Genomic DNA, 22,118 nt, shown 5'->3' with positions numbered 1-22,118 from the left:
CTAAACCTAACCACTTGTCAATAACTTAATAACAATAACGAGAACTTGTCACTTCTCGGAGGCTGACCCGTTTTGGCCCTTTAAAAAACATGTAATGAATTTGATCCATGATTTTGTCGTCACAAAGATATTTTTTCACATTGAGTGTTTTTAGGATTCAAGAGAGGAGACTCAGCACTTCATCGTTGTGTGCATTTTTGTACCGTTTCGTCGCATTCCCCGTTGACGCTGCATGCAGGGGCGTCGCTCGGAATTCTGGGCCCCGTGCACTGACTCAGCTGAGGGGCCCCCCTAAAAACTAAAAATTACATTCTAACTAAAAATGTTTGTGTAACCCCTCTAACTCGAAACATTCTGGAACTTACTCCGAGCCGGTCTCGAACCCCGGTCTCCGGCATGGTAGGCGGGCGCACTAACAATGAGCAACATTGGTCGCAAGTGCGACTCCTGACATCGGGCAGTTAGGTTTACCTGCACTGTTCGCTATCGCAATAACACGCACTCGGGGGAGGGGGATCGCGAACAAATACATTTTTGACACCAATAAACAGCAATTAGAATAATTTAAAGTTAATCATTTTTACTATTAAATATTTTTTTTAGCACCACAATTTTATTGGGGGCTTCTCTGGGCCCCCTCTCAGTCATGGGCCCCGAGAATCGTCATCGTTTACCCCCCCTTTACAGCGCCCCTGGCTGCATGCGTACGGGCTGAGTGGATGCAGAAGATCCGGGGGGATGACTTCAACAAAATTTTCAAATGCATATAATTCTCAGTGTATTTCAGTGTATTTTGTGCGTTTCTGTAATTTCTATTACTGCATTTATTTTGTGCAAGTGAGATGAGTAAAGACCATCTTTTTCATGAATCATTATCTCTCTGGTGTTTAAGCAGCACACACAGCATTTTACTACCTGTAAAAATACACAAACTTAGCTATATTAAATTGTTTGTGGTACCTACAGTTACAAATGTAAAATATGTGATGATAATATTGATCGAGCAATTGATGTAAGGTAAGTGAAAATATATGCGCAGAATTGAGAAAATAGTATTAATGGAGATGAATTGCAGCCTATCACAGCTATAGGCAAACGTGTGAATGTTCACGGTGCATTTTATGCAAACAACTCTAATCGTAGTTGTAAATCTATATTTACAGTAGGCATTGCGTATGCAGCATGAATCAAATACAATCTTCTGTTCGTGAACAGTTGTATTTCATTCATTATCTGACTATGCATCCGTGCATTTAATTGCCATTGGCCCGTGTGATAGTAATATGGATCTTAGTAAGTAATACTACTAGACAATAATAACTGTTACCCGCACGACGGTGTAATTTACTTCCGGGTAAAGATAGGATCATTCAAATGAAATACAATAAATGTACAAATAAATATTACAAATTAAAAAACGATCGGAAATGCGTCCAAATTTTCTATTACTATTATTTGATGACAACAATACATTTGGAAAACAAAATACAGCCATTTCTGCTTTTTTTCTTTTAAACAAAAAACCAAGCTGCACCCTTTTTTAAATTTCATCTTTCATTCCGAAATTTAATAATGAATGAACGAAAAAGTACACGGACCATTCCTGAGTGCAGTGACCCTTTTTGAATAATAATAAACACGTCATGCATATGTTGTCCGCGTCATCAGCCTGCAGTCCTCCTCACTTCCGCCCTCTGGGCTCAATGGTGTGTCGTCACGTCCTGTGGTCTTGAGCTTGGAGAAGATGGCGGCTGTTGTAGTGAGTGCTGATGGAGGAGTCGCGCCGCTGGATTCGGACTCGTTGTCGCCGCGGCTCCCCTCTCCAGCGCCGGAGCAGCCGCACCAGAACAACGCGCTGCTGGGACTCCCGATCGTGGCCATCGAGACCATCCTCAACTTCCTGTCGTACGACGAGATCAGTCTGCTGCGGCTGGTGAGAAAAACAATGAGCCAGACTGCAGTCCAACGGGGCTGCGGCTCAACACACAGCCAGCTCACTGCACTCGCAGCACTTCTGGCCACGCTACAGACTTTTAGCCGTTCTCGCTTTGATAGTGTGCCCCGCGGTTCTGGCCGTGATAGTGTCGAAGTCTCTCTAGAGAGCGGACTATTTCAGCAGCAGTTTTGGCCGTCGTGTTTAGTCATAACATCTCTGGCCAGAGCAGCATTTCAGGGCATAATTCCCCCAGTACTGACGAGTTTCGTAACGGCAGCGTCACAATTGCGGTCAACATGGGCAGCTCACTCGGTTTTGAGACACAAAAAGTGCCGTCTTGGTATGCAGCACACTAGTATTTAGACACACCCCGTGTGTTCATTAAAATGTTTGAGTGCACGAGTCACTGCGGAGCTCTTACACTAGTTAGTGCGTGAATACATCTCAAAATGCGACGTTATCCAAGTATTGCTCATTTTTCCTGCTTTTTGCATTTTATTGAGATTCATTGGTCTATGTGTTTCACATCAAGTCCAGCTGTGTTTTAATTATGCACTTTCTCTCAGGATGTTTATGACAGGCCTAATATTTGGTGATCTAGATGTCATACTGCAGATCTGATGATGTAGGGTTCGGCTGCAGTAAAACTAAAGGAAAGCTTGATTTGTCTCTGTATTACAGGTGTGTAAACGCATGGATATGATTTGTCAGCGCATGCTCAATCAAGGCTTCCTGAAAGTGGAGCGCTATCACAGTCTGTGCCAGAAACAGGTCAAAGCCCAGCTGCCGAGGTGAGACACCGCTTTAACACTCAAATTACTCAAAAAGTTGTCTCTGTGGCAGTACCACTAGCGTAGCCAGAAACATATTTTCGGGTGTGCATCAGAAAAACTGGGTGTGCCACATTTATTGTAAGATGAATGTGCAAAAAAATCTGACTCGTATCACTAACAATACAGATAGTTACATATTAAAATGACCAGATAAGTGGTTGTAGCCTATTCGTCTTGCCCAGCGTGCGTCCCTACAACTCCCCCCTCACTGACAGAATTTCATGTTTTTCACGCCATACTAACGTCATTTTAGATTCCGACTTGCAAAAGGTCTGATGTAAACAATTTCAGATTCACAACAGGGTCACCAAATCCAAAAGGATTTGTATTTGAGGTAACTGAAAGCTGTTACCTCTCTGTATTTGATATAAAATGGCATTAATGTAACTCTAATTCACTCTGGTGATGTCCTAATGCCTTTTATTGCCTAAAAAGCAATATCAACAGCTGCTGATATAACAAGGCATCACCAAAGCCAACAAGACAGCATTAAAGGGCATTGAAATCTGTTAGCAGTCTCTGTGTCACACAAAATGATGTTTATGTTAGCCACATAGCCTATATTAAACGAGAAAAAAATCTCTGTCGGAATGGAAAGGTAACATTTCTCTATTGTGAGCGGGGCACAATCTAACGCAGGGTTAATTGTAACACACGTGGTTTAAATATTTCCACACATAGCATAACCAAATTTATGGTATTTACTAGTTGACATAGCAACACTATAAAGAGAAAAAGTGTGCGAAAATGTAAAAGTCTTTTGAAGACATCGCTGAATATTTATTTTACCGTAGTAAGTTTCTGGCTGAAACACTAACCTGATTTTAATCAAAGTCGCAGATGGTCAGTGCTTTTTAATGTGCCCAGCTATATTAAACTATGCTATTTTATTAAATTAGCGATGGAGTTTACACTATTTACTTTTAGTTTCTAATGAGAAACCACAAGAAACAGGTTAATAAAGACTGACACACAGTTGCTTTTTAATGTTCAGAAATTATTATTTCAAGATAAAGCATTTTGGCTCGTTTATGCGTCTCGTGTTCTATGAGAACTGTGTATGGAGGGAATGGAGTGTTTTTCTGAATGTCTAAAAATGTTTCCTCTATTTGCCTACATTGTTTTGAAATATACTGTACAGCTGTGCGATCAGGGTCGTGCATGGTTGCGATATGTTCACTGTCAAACTCCAAAATGCGATTATTTAAATTCTTTTAAAACGCCATTATTTTATTGACAAAATATTATAGTTTGTCGTGTACTTTTTCATTCTTCCAGATAACATTTAAAGCTGTCATATGGTCGTGTTACAACAGATGCCGCTCAGATTTTGTAACATCTTACTTCCTTTTGAGGTAAATAATGAAAAACGTTTACACTGTAATTATGAAACAAAGCGACATATTTGTACTACACGAATGTGAAATTAATGTGGATAAAAAATTATACTCTGAACTCCACGTGGATATAAACAAACTGAGAATTTCAAAAAGTGGTAGGTTGTGCCCCGCGCACCCCTAAAGACACGTTCGTGGAGATGGCGAGTGCAGCGTCGGCATTCGGTAACTTCATCTTTTTAGAGTTCAACTTTTCATCTTTTTCAGCCGACACTGACTGAGAAGAAAGAACTAGTTTATTAATAAATAATTAAAATGTTTTCTTTCCCCCCAACACATTCATCATTACTTTTGCCAATGCAAGCTTTATGCGCGCGATGGAACGCAGAATGGGCTTTATATTAAAGGATGAGTATAGGTTACTATATTAATCTTATGTTATTATATTAATATATTTTATATAAACGTGTGAGTAGTTGACTAGAACAATATTTAGTCTGGGGCAGGCATACGTGGCCCTTTTCGTTTTTTAAATAAAATGCAGTGACATTTCGAAAGTGCGCCTGCGTTGTATTGCAATGCACGAGTTATGCATGCGTAATGAATCAAATGTTTTTGTTTTATTTCACTTTTTAATGTGTGTGTGCTTTGGTCTTTCTTCGGGGTGCTGAAGCAGTTGCTAGCCCCTCTTTATCGCCGCCCATGTTTATTACGATTATTGAAATATTCTGCATCTAATTTTGGGTGTGCCAGCTGCCACTGTGGGTGGCACCGGCACACCCTGGCACACCCGTGGCTACGCCCCTGGGCAGTACTCTTTCAAAAAGTACACTTTTGTGCCTTATTTACCTGTTAAGGGTGCATTTGACTACCGTAAAGGTACATATTGGTACCTTTTGCAATTGTACTGTCTTAGCGGCTGCTGTTTACCTTTTCTTCTTAAGGCCCTTTCACACAGGACGCGGCAAGCGGTAAAATCGCCGCGCGGCTGCCGCCTTCTCTTGTAGTGGAAGCGTTTTGTGCAGTTGAGGCGGTGTTCGCGACGCGGTCTGGGGGCGGACGTTGCCATAGTTACAGTTGCTTAAAAGTCTAAATAAAACGGAAAATTGTGTTTGTGTCATTCTGTCATTAATTATTGTCATTATTATTATTCAAACTTCTGAAAGATATAGTTTATAACACCAGGCATAATAATGTATTGTTTGGACACTTTGTACATATTTGTAATTTTACCTGGCAAACTAACCCGTGTGCTCACCCTAAATAGGAGATTTTAGATGATTCATACAGTTCTGGGAAATCAAGCTCACTTAAAACAATCTTCTCCTCTATTTTCAACTATCCGTTATAAATTCAGTTAAATATTCTATGATTGGTTTTTAAAAATCTGTTCACTGATTGGTTAAAGCCGACGCGGCTGCCGCTCACAAAAAGATAAAATATTTTTATCTTTGGCGGCGCCTGCCGCGAAGCGCCGTGCCCGTGGAAGCGGCGCTCCGCCTCCGCGTCGCCAGCGCAACAGCCCGCGGTTTGCCGCTTGCCGCATGTCTCCCATTGAAAATGAACTAGACACTCGCGGCTGCCGCGTCCCGTGTGAAAGGGCCTTTAGAGTGTACACTGCAAAAAATGCTTTTCTTACTTAGATTTATTGGCTTGTTTCCAGCCAAAATATCTAAAAAAATTTGAATCAGGAAGGAATTTTTAGACGAGTAAAAATTATTGTCTTGTTTTTAGTGAAAACAAGCCCAAAGTTGGTGAGCTTTTGCTTAAAACGAGCAAAATAATCTGCCAATGGGGTAAGAAAAAAAATCTTATTTCAACAACTAGATTATTTTGCTTGTTTTAGATGACACTGTTAACCCTTGAGATCAGTTTAAAGGGATAGATCTTTCTGCCCTCATGTTGTTCATAGAGAAAGAGTACATTTAGGCCATGCCCACTGGGGGGAATCCAACAAACGCTCTCCATTGACTTGTATTGCGGGAAGCTGACTCCTTGTCATTTCTGACAAAACAATGTCTTAAAGCTGCTATGTGACAAGAAGACACTGTAAACAAGCTATAAAAAAAAAAAAACTACGTTTTTATAAGTTGTTGACCTAAAAAAACAAGTGTTTAAGGACACAAATAGTTATAGATGTCAGGGTATTTCACGTTGGGCCATTCAGTTGGATCATTTCTCCAACAAAAGGAAGGTGAGGACAAAGAGCACTGACATAGTTTCTCAACATATCTCCTCTCAGGGTGGTGAAATAATCCTTTGACATTGATAAAAATAATGTGGCCGTTAAATTTCCCTCCAGCAGGTGTAGTTCTCAGAGTAATAAGACACATTGCGCTCTACATTTGTGTCCTTAAACGCTCGTTTTTAAGTTCTGTGTTTTTCAGCTTGTTCACTGTACACCTTGTCACATAGCAGCTTTTAGACATTGTTCTGATTTTTGTTATAAGTTAAAGGAACACTCCACTTTTTTTTGGAAATAGGCTCATTCTCCAACTCCCCCCGAGTTAATAAGTTGAGTTTTACCGTTTTGAAATCCATTCAGCCGTTCTCCTGTTCTGGCGATATCACTTTTAGCATAGCTTAGCATAGATCATTGAATCCTATTAGACCAGTAGAATCACATTCAAAAATGAGTTTCGATATTTGTCCTTTTTAAAACTTGACTCTTCCGTAGTTATATCGTGTACTAAGACCAGCGGAAATGCAAAGCTTCAATTTTCTAGGCTGATAAGATTAGGAACTACACTCCCATTCCGGCGTAATAGTCAAGGAAGTTTGCTGCCGTAATAAGGCTGAAGCAGGAGCAGTAATACCACGCAGCACATGTGCAAATGCTAAACTAGCTGGGAACTCATTTCTGATAATACTCCGCCTGCTTTGGCCATATTACAGCAGCAAACTTCCTTGACAAATATTGAAACTCGTTTGTCATTTTTGAATGTGATGCTATTGGTCTAATAGGATTCAATGATCTATGCTAAGCTATGCTAAAAGTGATATCGCCAGAACAGGAGAACGGCTGAATGGATTTCAAAACGGTAAAACTCAACTTCTTAACTCGGGGGGAGTTGGAGAATGAGGCTATTTCCAAAAAAAGTGGAGTGTTCCTTTAAAAATGACAAGGAGGCAGCTTCCTCCAATACAGAGTCAATGGAGAGCATTGGATTATTGGGCGTGGTTTTCAGATTATGACGTGTGTCGCTCTGTCTCTATGACTGACCAGAAATGGACAAAAAGACAGACATTTCCCAAAATATCTTCTTTCATGTTCCTCAGAAAAAACTCAGTCATACAGGTTTGGAACGAGTTAAAGAGGACTGGGATCATTAAGGGGTGAACTGTCACTTTAAGACCTTATTCTTTGGGAAATGAGAGGCTTTGCTGTGTGATTTAGGTTTATTTAAGTCTGTAATAAGTGCTTCGGTTTTTCAGACGCAGATGTGAGACCGAACCCTGTTTTTCCATGTCGATTATATCCAGAGCTGCAGGAAATGTTTTTTTTTTTTGCCCCAACAAGCGGCAACATCATAAACAACTGAATTCAGAATATCAGGACCATAACTGTCAACCTTTTGGATATTGTTGATTCCCTGTTTTAGATTTCTGTAATAATACCAGTTACTAATTTTTAGTAGTGATTATGATGCATATCTTGATAAGCTTGTAATTAAGTGTGGCGCATGGCATCGGTGTCTTCATCTCCTGCATTTGTCAGTGTGCTTTATAATCGAAATTAGAAATCAGTGATCCTATGCACTGAAAGCAGTTAAACTTTGATTTGCTTTTTGAAAAAGGTGAGCTTATTTATGCCATGAAATATTGTTTAACAGCACCTTAAAACTCAGACACAAGACTTCACTTTGTGTGGTTTTCCTCAAAATGAGACACAACCAGATCAACCGCTGTTAATCCTTTAACTCTAAATTCTTTAGTCTGAATGATGTGGTGACTCCTCACACCCTGACAGTGACGCATCTGTATAAAGTATGTGATGTGATCATATTACAGGATGCATCATTCTTCATGTAATCCTTTTTATTGGCAGTAAAGAGCACCATTGCATAATGAGCCTTTGCTAATGCAGATCGCTCGCTGACTGTGAGGAGTAAGACTTGGCCAGTTTGTTTTTCCCCCACTCTGCATCTTAACTGCAACGGCCATCTCTTCTCCATTTAATTCATTGCAAACGATAATGACTTTCTTGTTTTTAGAGCTGCCACTAGTGACTTATTATATCAATTAATCTATTGACTAATTTATTGATTAATCAGTTATTCTAAATGACTCATTTCCCACAAAAAAATAACTTTACTTAAGAACAATTTATTTTTAATAAAATCAATTAATTGGAGATTCTTTTGATAAAAATACAATTTAATGAAACCATTAAAATGGAATCCAGTAAAAGTAATGGAAAAGAATTTGGTAAAAATAAAACTGTAAAACTCAATTAATTAGACTTAGTGTAGAGAAATTCTAACGGAAAATTTTAATTTAAGAATAAAATGGATTTCATAGGGCACTATAACTATATCATTATTTTTTGTGTTGTAATAAAAATAGATGTAAGTGAACAATAACCTCTTAAAATGACTTAAGATGCATATATAATTGCAATGAGTTAATAATAATTAGTTCAAATAAAGAATCAAAAGCAAGAAATCATATGGATTTATTGCACAAAACTGTTGAAATACATAATGTATTATAAACAATAGAACTAATGTACATTACGCATTACAGCAAAGACCTGCAGAGGACGCCAACACCCTGATGATTGTTTTTATACATTACTGACGATCTAATCCTTCTTTAATATTGACTAAACATTTAAGTCAAATGTCCATTTAATCTTTAATATTTGGCCGTATAAATGCTATAGCCCACAGTAATTAAATGAATATGTGGACATCAAAACATGTAAACTCGTTTTCATTACAGATTTGCGCAAAACTTTGGTGCTATTTTATAAATGTCAATTAAAAAGTATTGCCAAATGACGGCGTTTCTATTAACCGATGTTATGCATCTAAAACATCATTTTTTCCTCTCACGATAAGTCATGGCAACAGATTTTTGTGGGATTTTTGGCTATATTTTATGGAATGTCACCTTTAAATATGAAAAAAAAAAAAAAAATTCGGTAACACTTTCTATGAAGCCCATATTTATAAAAAAACTTATAATATGTTATATCATCTCATGAGTATTCATAAGAACAGTTTTAATGTATTATAATTTTTACTTATTTGTGGTTATAGCTTTTAAGAGTATGATTACCTCTTCCATAGTTATAACGTATTATAAGTCTCATATCTTGCCATGTTTCTCATGTCACTTTACTTAAAGCACACAAAGACCACTTATAAGTAATTATAATAATATTTCTCAAAGAGCCATACGATCAGGTATTAGATGAGATATGACACATTTGTATTATCAGTTTGATTATTTTGATTGTACCCTTTAGACAGCTTTTGATAATTAACTCAGCAACTGCATGTCAGCTAGCAGTAATTATTATTAGTAGTATGCTAAATATATGCTAACACTGTATTTTGATGGTTCCCCAAAGGCAAACTGATTATAAGTAACTTTGCTACTATGTGAACCTTCTACCTAGCCTAATCTTAACCTAAGTCTACTAATACTCTAAGGAGTGTTAGTTGACATGTAGTTGGAAAGTGTAAGCTTATAGTCAATAGACTAAGGGGACCATCAAAATAAAAGATAATGTAAAAAATAAATGTAATATGATTTAGTCCATCATAAATACGGTAGATTAAATATGCGTCCATTGTGTGTTATAAATAATTATAATTTTAAAAGTTATAACCTCAAATACTCAAATATTATAATGTATTATAATTGTTGTTATGAATATTCATGAAATGATATAACATATTATAAGGTTTATTATAATGCATTATGCATTCATTATAATGCCTTAGAAATACCCTCATAATGTATTATAAATAGGGGCTTCATAGAAAGTGTTACCAAAAATTCCATTGCTGTTTTGCAGAATATTCCTTTTTCGAATTGCCTGAAAAACCACCTCATGCGAGCATAACTTTTTTTGCGATATATGGGAGTTTTTGCACAATTGACGTGTTTCCATTAGGCGCCTTTTCAATTTGCAATTTCATTTTGCGCAATTTAAGGAGTAATGGAAACACAGCTAGAGAGGGTTTATACTTTTATTTTGAAATCGATGAATTGACGCACCCTGCATATATTTATTTATCTGAATCATAGCATCTTTAAATCCACAATTATGCTTAATTATTTTTAAATGGGTTTAATATATAATGCAGTCTTGGAAAACAGTCTAATAATGTGTTTCATGGAATCTCGTCCATGAAATGCGTCACTTCCGGTATTTTGCAGGTTACTCGACGCAGGCAAAGTGACATCAAAGATTTGTAAAAATCAAATAGTCAGTTAGAAATGACGAATCACAACAGCTCTACTTGTTTTCAGTGAATTTTAAGTTGTCTTTGGATCACTTGTCAACTGAACTCATTTTTTCTAAACTGACTGGACCCAAATGGAAAAGGCAGTGGCAGTTAGTGAGAAATCATTTTATAACAAAAGCTACATGATTTTAAATCTTGTTCCCATTTTTGAACATCTCACTGCATTTCTATTTATCGTAGGGATGCTGTGTTAGTTTGAGAATATGATTAAGTTCGTTCAGAAAGTTGAGTTCATATTCAGTCTCAAGGGTTTCATGTGTCTGCTGGAGAGGCGATCCTCTGGGTGTCATTTCTTCATTCGAGTGTTGATTCTTCTAGTTAAAGTTGTTCATTAACGGAAACTAATGCAGAGTGCGCTCTAATGCGTTTGTTGTCGATGTTTCTCAGGAGGGAGTCGGAGCGGAGGAACCACTCGTTAGCGCGTCACGCAGACATCCTGGCGGCGGTGGAGACGCGCCTGTCGCTGCTGAACATGACCTTCATGAAATATGTGGATTCAAACCTCTGCTGCTTCATTCCTGGAAAGGTGCGTGTGCATGTCTTTTAGAAGAGGGCCTGCTCTCTACTAGATACATTAGAGTGTAGTTTCATCATGTAAGGGGAGACACTGCAGGCAAAATGCAGCTTTTTCATGCACTTGTCAAGTTTGAGATTTTGGGCTTTTTTGTTTTTCATAAAGTGTTTTTTTTAGACTAGTGGAAACAGGGTGTCTGTGGGTCCTTATAAAGTCTTAATGTCCTAAATTTAGATTCAATGGATCTTAAATATTTTTGGTCACATTACCGCTAAAATATCTTTAGTCACCGGACAGAACGAAACATTAATCTTGTAACATTATTTATATATTATTTATTGCACTTGTAATTTTGCAGTGTGAATGATTTAATCTGCCTGGTAACAGCTCTATGGTGATGCATACATTTAAAAAGTAAAAAAAAAAAATAGGCCTTCATAAAGGTAAATAAAAAAAAAAATGCTGATTTAAGTAAGTTAAAGTTGAACACTGATGAAAATATTGCTTATAAAAATATTTTTGTGTGGAATATTGTCTGCTGATATGGAAAGTTCACTGTTTATTGTAGTAATAAATATCATTAATGACATTTTAGTTTTAAAATTTAGTTTTGTTTTTACATTAAGGGGAGACACTGCAGGCAAAAACACTTTGAAAACTGTTTAGATTTTTTTTTACAAGAAATGTATGCAAATTAGCGCAAATTTCATTAAATAATTCTGCCTCATTTGCATATTTAAATCTAACATTTTAGACAACTTGAAATACAATTTTTTTTGCAATTATCAATGTAGTCAATAATCTGGGTAAGTAAGGTGATAACTATTAGTTAATTTTTTTTACTCTTCACCTGCAGTGTCTCGCCTTAAAGAAACTGGAAATGTTGCATTCTAGTTACAGATTTGAATTGAATATAATAGTGATATTCTGTCAATTTATTTACTCAGTATTAGCTGCCTGAAACGCCATCTGTCTTGGCAGTCCATAAAAGGACAGAATGACGCTCTGTGACATTTAATTAAAGAGTTAGTTCAACCAAAAATGAGCCCATTATTTACTCACCCTAAAGGCATCCTAAATGTATATGACTTCCTCCTTTCAGACGAATGCAAAGTTATATTAAAAATAGTTCTGGCTCCTTCAAGCTTTATAATGGCGGTGGGTGTTTCTCTTCATCAGTCCAAAACATGTCCAATAAAGCGCATCATCCATCCATAAAAAGTGTCTCGCACAGCTCCAGGGGGTGAATAAAGGCCTCCTGTAGCGAATCGATGCGTTTTTGTAAGAAAGATATCCATATTTATAACGTAATAATCACTTTAATCTAGCACTAACAGTCATACACAGAAGCTGTTCTGGACAGATGAGTCTCACACAAACCAACGTTTGTTTACAGGAGCAAAGGAGGCAAAGTTTGTTGACTTTAGCAAAGGAAAACCAGTGTCCTCTTGGCTTATATTGAAATTCTCTGACTTTTTTTATTATTATTATTTTTTTTATAAATCTTCAATTTGTACTTAAGTAGCGAATGTGCAACCCTGACATCCTATGTCATGCGCCTGGAGCTGCTTCCATGTAGGACTGTTGGCGCAAACTAGGGAAAAGTGATTATTACGCTTTAAATATGGATATTTTTCTTACAAAATGCATGGATTCACTACAGGAGGCATGTGAGACACTTTTATTATGGATGGATGCACTTTATTGGACTTATTTTGGACTGATAAATAAACAAACAACCACCTATTGCATTTTAAAGCATGAAGCAGGGACCGAAATTAAGTTTTTGATACACCGGCCAAGTTGGCCGGTGGATTAAAAAATCCACCGGACAAACTTATTTTTTACCTGCCAAAATTCTGAACGATTTAACACAGATATATCCAAAGCACGTTATTCTGTATAGTATGTGTGCTCCGGACAGAGAGGAGTGACAATTAAAACATCAATAAGAAAAACAACTTTTTGGTCATTTTATATTTTTTTATATAAATTGAAATGTTTTTAACAAACTATCTGATCTAGTCAGACTCCTTTTTTTCTTTGTCCATGAAATCTGGCCTCCTGCTTCTGACGCAGTCTTTTTGCCACAGCAGGGTTCAACGCTAAGGAATTTTTCTACTGGCCCGATCAGGCCAGTAGTTCAGATTATTACTTGCCCTGCCAACATTTTTACTGGCCCAGCCCAAAAGAAAAAAAAAAGTTAATATTTATTTCTTAGCCACATATTTTAAATGTGTCAAAAGACAAATATAACTATACATACACTTTTTATTCAGCATAACTTTTCTTTAAATACAATTGATAATTTAAAGAAGTTTTTAAGATTTCAATAACTAAAAATATATACCAGCAGGTGGCGGCACGAAACTGAAATTGATCACTGAATCATATTCATTAGATTCATTTGAATGCATGGTTCATTCAAGAATAAAGCAAGTGACTCTCTTGAAGAATGGGAAATTGAATCATTTCACTAGATTCGTTTAAAGCGTTCACTTATAAACGACACACCGCTGTGTTTGAATGGAGACGCGCAGAACCGTTGCACATTTACAATCAAACACAGCAGTGTGACTTGGCCCAGAATAATTTTGACGACGGAAAATCAGCCAGTGTTATTGTCAGACAATGTAAGTCACTTAATAATAACTTCTTGTTCTTTTAACTGCTGTATTAAATCAATATCTAGTTTACAAACTCCCATAAAAAATATTAAAAGCTGTCACTCATCTTAGTTTCCGATATCACAGAGCTCTATTATAATCAACGACTCTCTCTGTACCGTACGTTCAATCTCTTATTTAAACTCTCTCTACACTTTGTTTATAGAAGAATTCTTGAGATATATCTGTGATACATTACTGTGCTGTGAACCCAGACACATCGGCATTTGGCTTTCTGGTGTATTTAGGACTAACACAACAGGTACAAAGCTGCGATCGTATTTATCTCTGCCATGGTTGATCGCGCCTTCTTGTTATTCGCGCTAGTGACGGGAAAAACTACAGCGAGTGACACGATGCACATATTCGCTTGGCTCTCGGTGTGAACGCACCATAGACTGTATTTGCGCACGGCAAATTAAACTTTATTGACAAGGCAGCACTGGCCCGACCGGGGGAGCATCACAGAGATCCGTGATACTCATACTGATTAACGTTACTGGGGAAAAGATTTACTCGCCATGTGGCGGATGGCGCTTTAAATTTGACTCGCCAGACAGAGAATTTGCTCGCATTTGGCGAGTGGCGAGTGTTAATTTCGGACCCTGATGAAGGAATCAGAATAATTTTCAATGTCACTCTGATTGAATTCGTCTAAAAGAAGCAAGTCATATACACTTAGGATGCCTTTAGGGTGAGCAAATAATGGGCTAATTTTCATTTTTGTGTGAACTAACCCTTTAAATGATCATACTATGCTCATTCGTCATCAGAATTGCTAATAAACTGTAATTGCATATAAAGACATACGGTTGTTCTCAGAAGTTGAGTTTGGTTGGGAAATGCATTGGATGAGTTTGATCTCATCAGATGTGTGTCACAGCTTGAGAATTTTAATGCTTTTCAAGTGGAAATGTTGTGGAAACAGGCCGCCGATCTGTTTGACTGGCTGGTTGTTGCAAATATCATTTGGGAGACTTTATTGTCTGTGTTATTAAATATAAATATAACTGAACTGAGTTGAGTGGTTCATTAACTGCAGGTCTAATACAGCTGCTCTGTCCTTCATAAATCTGCATCACATTAAAGAAACTGAATCAGTTCATGTCTTTAATGTTTTGATTATACTTTATCCCTCAGGTCACTGTGTATTCATTTGACATCATTTTTACCCAGAGGATAGTATTTGTATGTAGAATGCATTTTAGTTATGCACTAAACACTTGTGTTTTCAGTGCAAACACAAAAATGCTGCAAACTGTATCACTGATTTTGAGAAAAGCCTCAGCCATTTTAGTAACTTTTGGAATCAGGAAAAAGGTCCTGCAAAATCCCAACTTCAGCTGTGATCTTAGTACTCCAGTTAGACCAGATGAGATCAGCTTTTAATGAAGTGAATGTGATTAGCATTAAATGTGGTTCAGGGTCAGGTCTGGTTATTGCTTAAAGAGCCAAGTATTCCAAGTCGCTCTTTCATCTAAGTATGTATACTTGAGATTTATTTATAATCATTGAGATGATTTAACCACCAGTCTCTGTTTTTGTGACTGCCTACATTTTAATGCTTTGAGTGTGTATTTAATTGGTTGAGATTTAAGAATGGTAATGTAGAAGCAAAATATGTCAAACTCTTGTCAATACCAATAACTAATGAACATTATGATTCCCATTGATGCGCCACACAATCAGTAGACGCTACAGCAAACCTCCAGTGTTGTTGTCATTTTGAGATGTCCACAAGAACATGGGCTTAGTCTTTAAACCTGTCCTTAGGTGACATCTTCCAGACAGTCCAGTTTTTTGTGAGGTTGCACTCTTCCAGGGTAAACTCGCACTGCAGTGAACAATCTGAAGGATCATCTGGTCATGTCAGCTCTAATATCTTTAGTAATCTAAAAGTAATCCAAGTAATAAAGGACATTGTAATTGTGGTAATCTTGTAGGGTGTGTCTTAGTTCAAATCTTTCTTGAGGAAATGCAAAAGCTCACAGGGGATTATGCAAAGGTGCATAAAGCGTTGCATGGTATCAAGGCCTGCAGCAGTGAATGCAAATCACACGTATTTGTCCTTGGTGTCACAGAAGAACAGTGTGATGTGCTGTTATCAGGTTTAGGAGATTTACAGCCAAAACCCTTGAGAAACTACTGTTTATGTTGGTAGCAGAGTGGGATGTTTCTAGTGGGTTGTTTTGATTGATAAATGTTTGTTATTGTATGTCCATTTGCAATCACAAAATCTATATGACAAAAAAAAAATTGTCAAATTGTCGCCCTACGAACAATTACAGCAAATTTAAAAGTTTTTAATTTATTTTAATAATTCAAACCCTCCAATCAGTCATTATTATACTATGCATTTCAGCACTAATTTTCATTGTTTTAATTTATATTACCAATTGCAATTTGATTGAAATTTTAAGTTGTTTTTTTTTTTTTACCACCAATGCAGCTAGTCCTACTGAAACGCATATATAAGATATTTCATTTGAAACGCACAAGACATCATGCATTTAAGTCACAGCCAGATTATATATGCAAATGTAAGAAATCTCTTGGCATTCATCCTGTTTATATAATGAAGGTCAAGTCTGCTTTAGTCATGACATTGAAGGGTCATTTACAACACATTGCTCACTTTGTAGCTCATGTGCTAAATTTTCAATAGCTATTTTTGCAGAAAATTGATTATTAGCCTGTTTTAAGGCTGCATGAACAGAAACCCTGTCATTGAAACATGTATAATACACAAGGCATCATGCATTAGACAACTGTTATTTAAAGAGAAGAGATCTGTAATATTTTATTATTGACGCCTATATCAGCCAGGTTTATTGGTGCATTGATTTCAACCATTACATAGAGGTATTGTGTGGTCTGAGAATGAGACGGATGTCTTTTTAAATGGCTATGCAAATACCCAATGGTTTGACAGTGTTGTTATCTGCTTCCTGTAGGTGATCGATGAGATTTATCGTGTTTTGCGGTATGTCAACTCCACACGCGCGCCGCAGAGAGCTCATGAGGTGTTGCAGGAGCTGAGAGACATATCCTCCATGGCCATGGAGTACTTCGACGAGAAGATCGTCCCCATCCTGAAGAAAAGGCTTCCCGGCGCAGATCTCTCCGGGCGACTGATCGGATCTGCTCCGGGTACGACTGTCATCTAATCTGTGTGGTTCATTTTTATTTTGCTGATTTGTCTTGACTCTCTATTTCCTCAGCTTTCCTCTGGATTATTGTCAAAAAAAACAGCACTAGTATTTTCATAATAGTGCGATAACTGTCTCAATAGTATCGTGGTCATATGACGATATTAAATAAATTGTAGTTTTTGATCCTGTGTTTTCCACAACTCAGATCGGCTCCGTTCACAGTGAATGCAGGTTTATTGCATTGCTTTGAATGTAGCGTGCATTAGTGTTGTCACGATACTGGAATTTCTAACTTCGATACGATACCTTGAAAAATATCGATATTCGATACTATTTTCGATACCACAGAGAAAAAAACAGCCACAATATTAAGGGGGTAAATTTCGTTTTTAATTTAAAGATAAATATAGTCTAGATGACAATGAGGTATATGCATATGTACACTGCTACAGCCCTGTTCAGCTTCTTAGCTTTATTTGAGTTTGTTTCATACTTTATTTGCTGTTCAAATACAACTGGTAGTGTAGGTCGTAAACTTTATTTAATGATTTAGTAATGTTAAAATGAGCACAGTTACAAACCACTCGAAATTCTTTATATAGATCTGGGTGTCTGTCTTTCAGGTGCTTTGCGAAATTAGTGGTGTTAGCCACTAAACCAAGTTTATAAACCAAGTTTACCAAATAAGTCAGGCTTATTTCAGTTAGTCTGACTTATTTTGAGCCAAATCAAGTGACAATATGTCAGACTAACTGAAATAAGCCTGACTTATTTGGTAAACTTGTTTTATGGAACACCCCCATGTTTTTGTAAGCCTGTTTTCATTGAAGCTGGAGTTTTCCATCAAAAGAAAAGTTTAAAGTGCTGTTTTAATTTCTAACAGCTAGGGGTAACTGAATGGGTAGCTAAATAAATAATGTTACTGCAGTCCAAATTCAATTTCTCTTTCAAGTGTATAAATTAGGAAAGAAGTATTGTAATTTTCCTACTGTAGTGTAGAGCAAAAATAATATACCTATAAAATAAATATTCAATTTCATTTGTTTTACAGTGCAGTCGTTTTATAATATATGGCTATTACTGTTGTTGGTAATATATTCTAATTTGTTTGGCTTTCTAAAACACCATTGTGAATATAATTTAGACTGAGACAGTATACCACAAATAAAAAGAGGGTTGAGTCTCCTTTTAAAGTTGACTTTAGTTTTCTTAGTTAAAGGAGAACTTCACTTTCACTTTCACAAAAATGTACAGATAATGTACTCACCCCCTTGTCATCCAAGATGTTCATGTCTTTCTTTCTTCAGTCGATAAGAAATGATGTTTCTTGAAGAAAACATTTCAGGAATTATCTCCATATACTTGAACTTCAAAAATGCAGTTTAAATGCAGCTTCAAAGGGCTCCCAACGATCCCAGCTGAGGAAGAAGAGTCTTATCTAGCGAAACCATCCTTCTAAATTTCTAAACAAAAACTTAGTTTTTTTCCTACATCGCTGCAGAAGTACCCAACCCAGTGTTTACAAAGTGAACCTGCAAGGAAGATAAGGTAAAATAACGATTTTGAAGTTGAAGAAGAAAACGAGGTGAGAGTTTTTGGACATACCCTAACTGTACTGACCCGGACTACACAGACTACGCATGCTCAGCGCACAGACGAGACAAGATGAGCATTTGAGGTCAAAAAGTATATAAATTGTCAATTTGTTTAAAAAATAACCCATCGTTTCGCTAGATAAGACCCTTCTTCCTCGGCTGGGATCGTTTAGAGTCCTTTGAAGCTGCATTTAAACTGCATTTTGGAAGTTCAAACTCACGGGCACCATAGAAGTCCACTATATGGAGAACATTCCTGAAATGTTTTCCTCGAAAAACTATTTCTTTACGACTGAAGAAAGAAAGACATGAACATCCTGGCTGGCAAAGCGGTGAGTAAATTATCTGTACATTTTTGTTCTGGAAGTGAACTACTCCTTAAAGAACATGGGTTGGACCTCTTAATTTTGAGCTCTCAAAGTGAATAAGATTTTCTTTAAACCGCAGTGGTTTTAAGTCTCATGGCTGTGTCTCATCCCTCTGTGTCGCAGTGGCCGGTCCCTCTACCTCTCTGACCACCATGTCCCTGTTGGCCAAAAACACTCCGTCGCGCTCCGAGATGACGAAGGTCCAGCAGCAGGTGAAGGTGAACGGGGCGTCGATGACGGCGCTGCGGCGGGAGATGCAGGAGGTGCGGGTCAAACAGCTGGAGCAGCAGAAGCAGCTGCAGGACCAGGAGCAGAAGCTGCTGGAGCAGTCGCAGGTGATCGGAGAGCAGAACGCCCGTCTGGCCGAACTGGAGCACAAGCTCAGGGAACTGATGGACAGCGCGGTGGACGCAGGAGCTCCCGCGGTCGCCTCCAGCTCCTCCTCTTCCTCCACTACCCAGGCGGCAGCCGCGTCCACTTCCTCCTCCTCCTCCAGCATTGTGAGCCCGGCCTCCTCCACAGCCGCTGAGGGCGAGAACGGCCTGTGTCTCAAACGACCCCGCAAGTGCTCGGACCTCCCGCGTCACTCCAAACGCCTGCGTAGCAAGAAATAGACGGACGTTTCTCTGTATCTCCTTTTTTTTTTTAAGTTTTCTTTTGCTTCCTTAAAGTTATATCATTTTTTTTTTCCCCACTTATGTCTAACGATGACGCGAGTATCACACGGAGTTCATGGGAAATGGAGAACGAGAGGGGGAATCTTTTTGTTTTTATCAGTTGTCGGCACGTCCCTCATATCAGACACGTATTACACTAATATGCTTGACTTCTGTTTCTAAAGGTTTGGCATCTGCCTTGAGCAACGTTTGCCTTTAATGTTTACCCAACCTTCATGCCGATGAGCTCTTCGTTGACCCGAGGAAACAGTCAGCCGTGAGAGCATTTGCGAGGAAAACGTGAACACAACAACGACGGTTCTGTGGAAACGCAGTAGTTTCGACCACAAGTAGGTTCAATTGTGTACGAAGTTTTCAAGACTTAGCCCCCCTTCTTGAAATGGAGAACACGAGGTGTTCGACACCTGACTACTAAGTTATATTGTTATATAAATGGTAAATATCAGCTTTGTTCTATGTTCTAAGAGTGAAATATTTCATCTGAGATGTGCCTCGACAGTATGAGCAAGGCAGCGGTCTCGCAGACGTCTTGGGCTGTAGCATACATGATTATATCGTCTGTCTGAAGATCGTCCATCACTGAGGATAGTGTCTTGTAGGTGTCAATGCCATGTTGTACCTGCCACTGTTTGTAGGTGTATAATTTACTGCAAATAGATCTGTGTCAGTGCAATAAAAAATTGTGGAAAGCCTTGTTACTAGGAAAGCAAGTCATTGACCTTCAAGTCACTTTTTTTGTCATTTGACACTGCAGCGTAATTGTCATTCCAGCTGTGCAGTTATGTAGGAAACTTTCCATTCGTTCATGAAGCGCAGTATCGCCTTTCCTTCATAATTCATCTGCTTGAACCAGAGAGATCAGTTCTTCACAGTCTGGATGATAATCCTGCGCTGCATGAGCGATAATGCTGAATAGAATTTTGAGCTAGCAACAAGTGAGGGTCAGAAATACTGTAATGTCAATACGTTTGGCAGTTGTTGCTACAAATGTGCTGACCTAAGGTCCTGTCGCTTTAGTTTAATGTTAAAGTGTGTTTTTGGTTTGTACACTGAAAAAAATGCACATCATACACATCAGCTTTAATGATCCTAAACCACATTTTCCAAAGTATAGCATTTGGGAGGGTGACCTTGTGCATGGGACTGCAAGATTTGGCAAAGAGAACCATTTTGCCTGATGGCTTAAAAGAGTATATTTTGTCCCAAGAAGCTAAAATGGTAATGCCAAAAGCCTGTCATGACAAACCCTGATAGCACACCTACACCTCAGAGACGTCTATTTGACGTCCTCATTTACATCTACAATACATCTATTAGACTTTTCCTATCAGATGTCTATTAGATGTCTTTAAGATGTTCATGAATTAGAATGAATGTAAAACTGACATCTTACAGATGTCTGCCAGACATTTGTACACAGCAAATGCTTTCCAGATCAAGAGACCTTTAACAGACATCTTGCAGACGTACGTGTGCTATCTGGGAAGTCTCCTAAATTACCATAAGTGTACGTGATACGAAACTGTACAAAAACTGTAAAAAAAAAAAAAGAACAAGATCTTAAAAGTTTGTTAAAGCTTTTTAGGGGTTAGGTGAATGCTAGTAATCAGATCAACCAAAGAAACCAGAGTTTTGAACTGACTGTACACTTAGGGACAATTGCTTTAGAACATGGCACCTACAGTGCCTTGCACGTTTCATGTTGCAGCCTGATGTTAAATTGCTTTTAATTACTACTTTTCCACATCAATCTACACTCCATACACCATAATGACAAAGCAAAAACAGAGTTGTTACAACTTTGATTTATTAAATGTAACAAAACTGAAATAAGTACATTGCATAAGTATTCATAGACTTAAAGGAGTAGTTCACTTTCAGAACAAAAATGTACAGATAATGTACTCACTCCCTTGTCATCCAAGATGTTCATGTCTTTCTTTCTTCAGTCGTAAAGAAATGGTGTTTTTTGAGGAAAACATTTCAGGATTTCTCTTCATATAGTGGACTTCTATGGTGCCCCTGAGTTTGAACTTCCAAAATGCAGCTTCAAAGAGCTCTGAATGATCCCAGATGAGGAAAGAAGGGTCTTATCTAGCGAAATGATCGGTTATTTTCTAAAAACATTTACAACTTTATACTCTTTCATGTCAAACGCTCGTCTTGCCAAAGTAGAAAAGATGAGCATTTGCGATTAAAAAGTATATAAATTGTAATTTTGTTTTAGAAAATAACCGATCATTTCGCTAGATAAGACCCTTCTTTCCTCAGCTGGGATCATTTAGAGCCCTTTGAAGCTGCATTTTGGAAGTTCAAACTCGGGGGAACCATAGAACTCCATTATATGGAGAGAAATCCTGAAATGTTTTACTCAAACAACATAATTTCCTTACAACTGAAGAAAGAAAGACATGGACATCTTGGATGACAAGAGGGTGAGTACATTATCTGTACATTTTTGTTCTGAAAGTGAACTTCTCTGACTCAGTACCTTTACCCTCTCAAGTCTTTTTGGGTATGATTTAAATTGCAGATCAACATTTGGCAATTATCTGCCA

The 22,118-nt window shown here is 37.8% G+C and overlaps 1 protein-coding gene across 1 annotated transcript; it reads left to right on the top strand.

Moving 5' to 3' along the window:
* Positions 1-1,647: 1,647 nt before the first annotated feature.
* LOC141326509 (F-box only protein 28-like) lies at positions 1,648-20,254 on the top strand. Its single transcript, XM_073835252.1, has 5 exons — positions 1,648-1,933; positions 2,618-2,727; positions 10,976-11,114; positions 16,723-16,918; positions 19,007-20,254. Exons 1-5 carry the CDS (start codon positions 1,745-1,747, stop codon positions 19,495-19,497), a joined length of 1,125 nt encoding a protein of 374 aa, XP_073691353.1. The 5' UTR covers positions 1,648-1,744; the 3' UTR covers positions 19,498-20,254.
* The last annotated feature ends 1,864 nt before the right edge of the window (positions 20,255-22,118 follow it).

Source organism: Garra rufa, chromosome 2 (genome assembly GCF_049309525.1).
Source record: "Garra rufa chromosome 2, GarRuf1.0, whole genome shotgun sequence".
Taxonomy (NCBI): domain Eukaryota; kingdom Metazoa; phylum Chordata; class Actinopteri; order Cypriniformes; family Cyprinidae; genus Garra; species Garra rufa.
The sequence above is the reverse complement of the archived record's forward strand: the minus strand, read 5'-3'. Positions and strand labels throughout refer to the sequence as shown.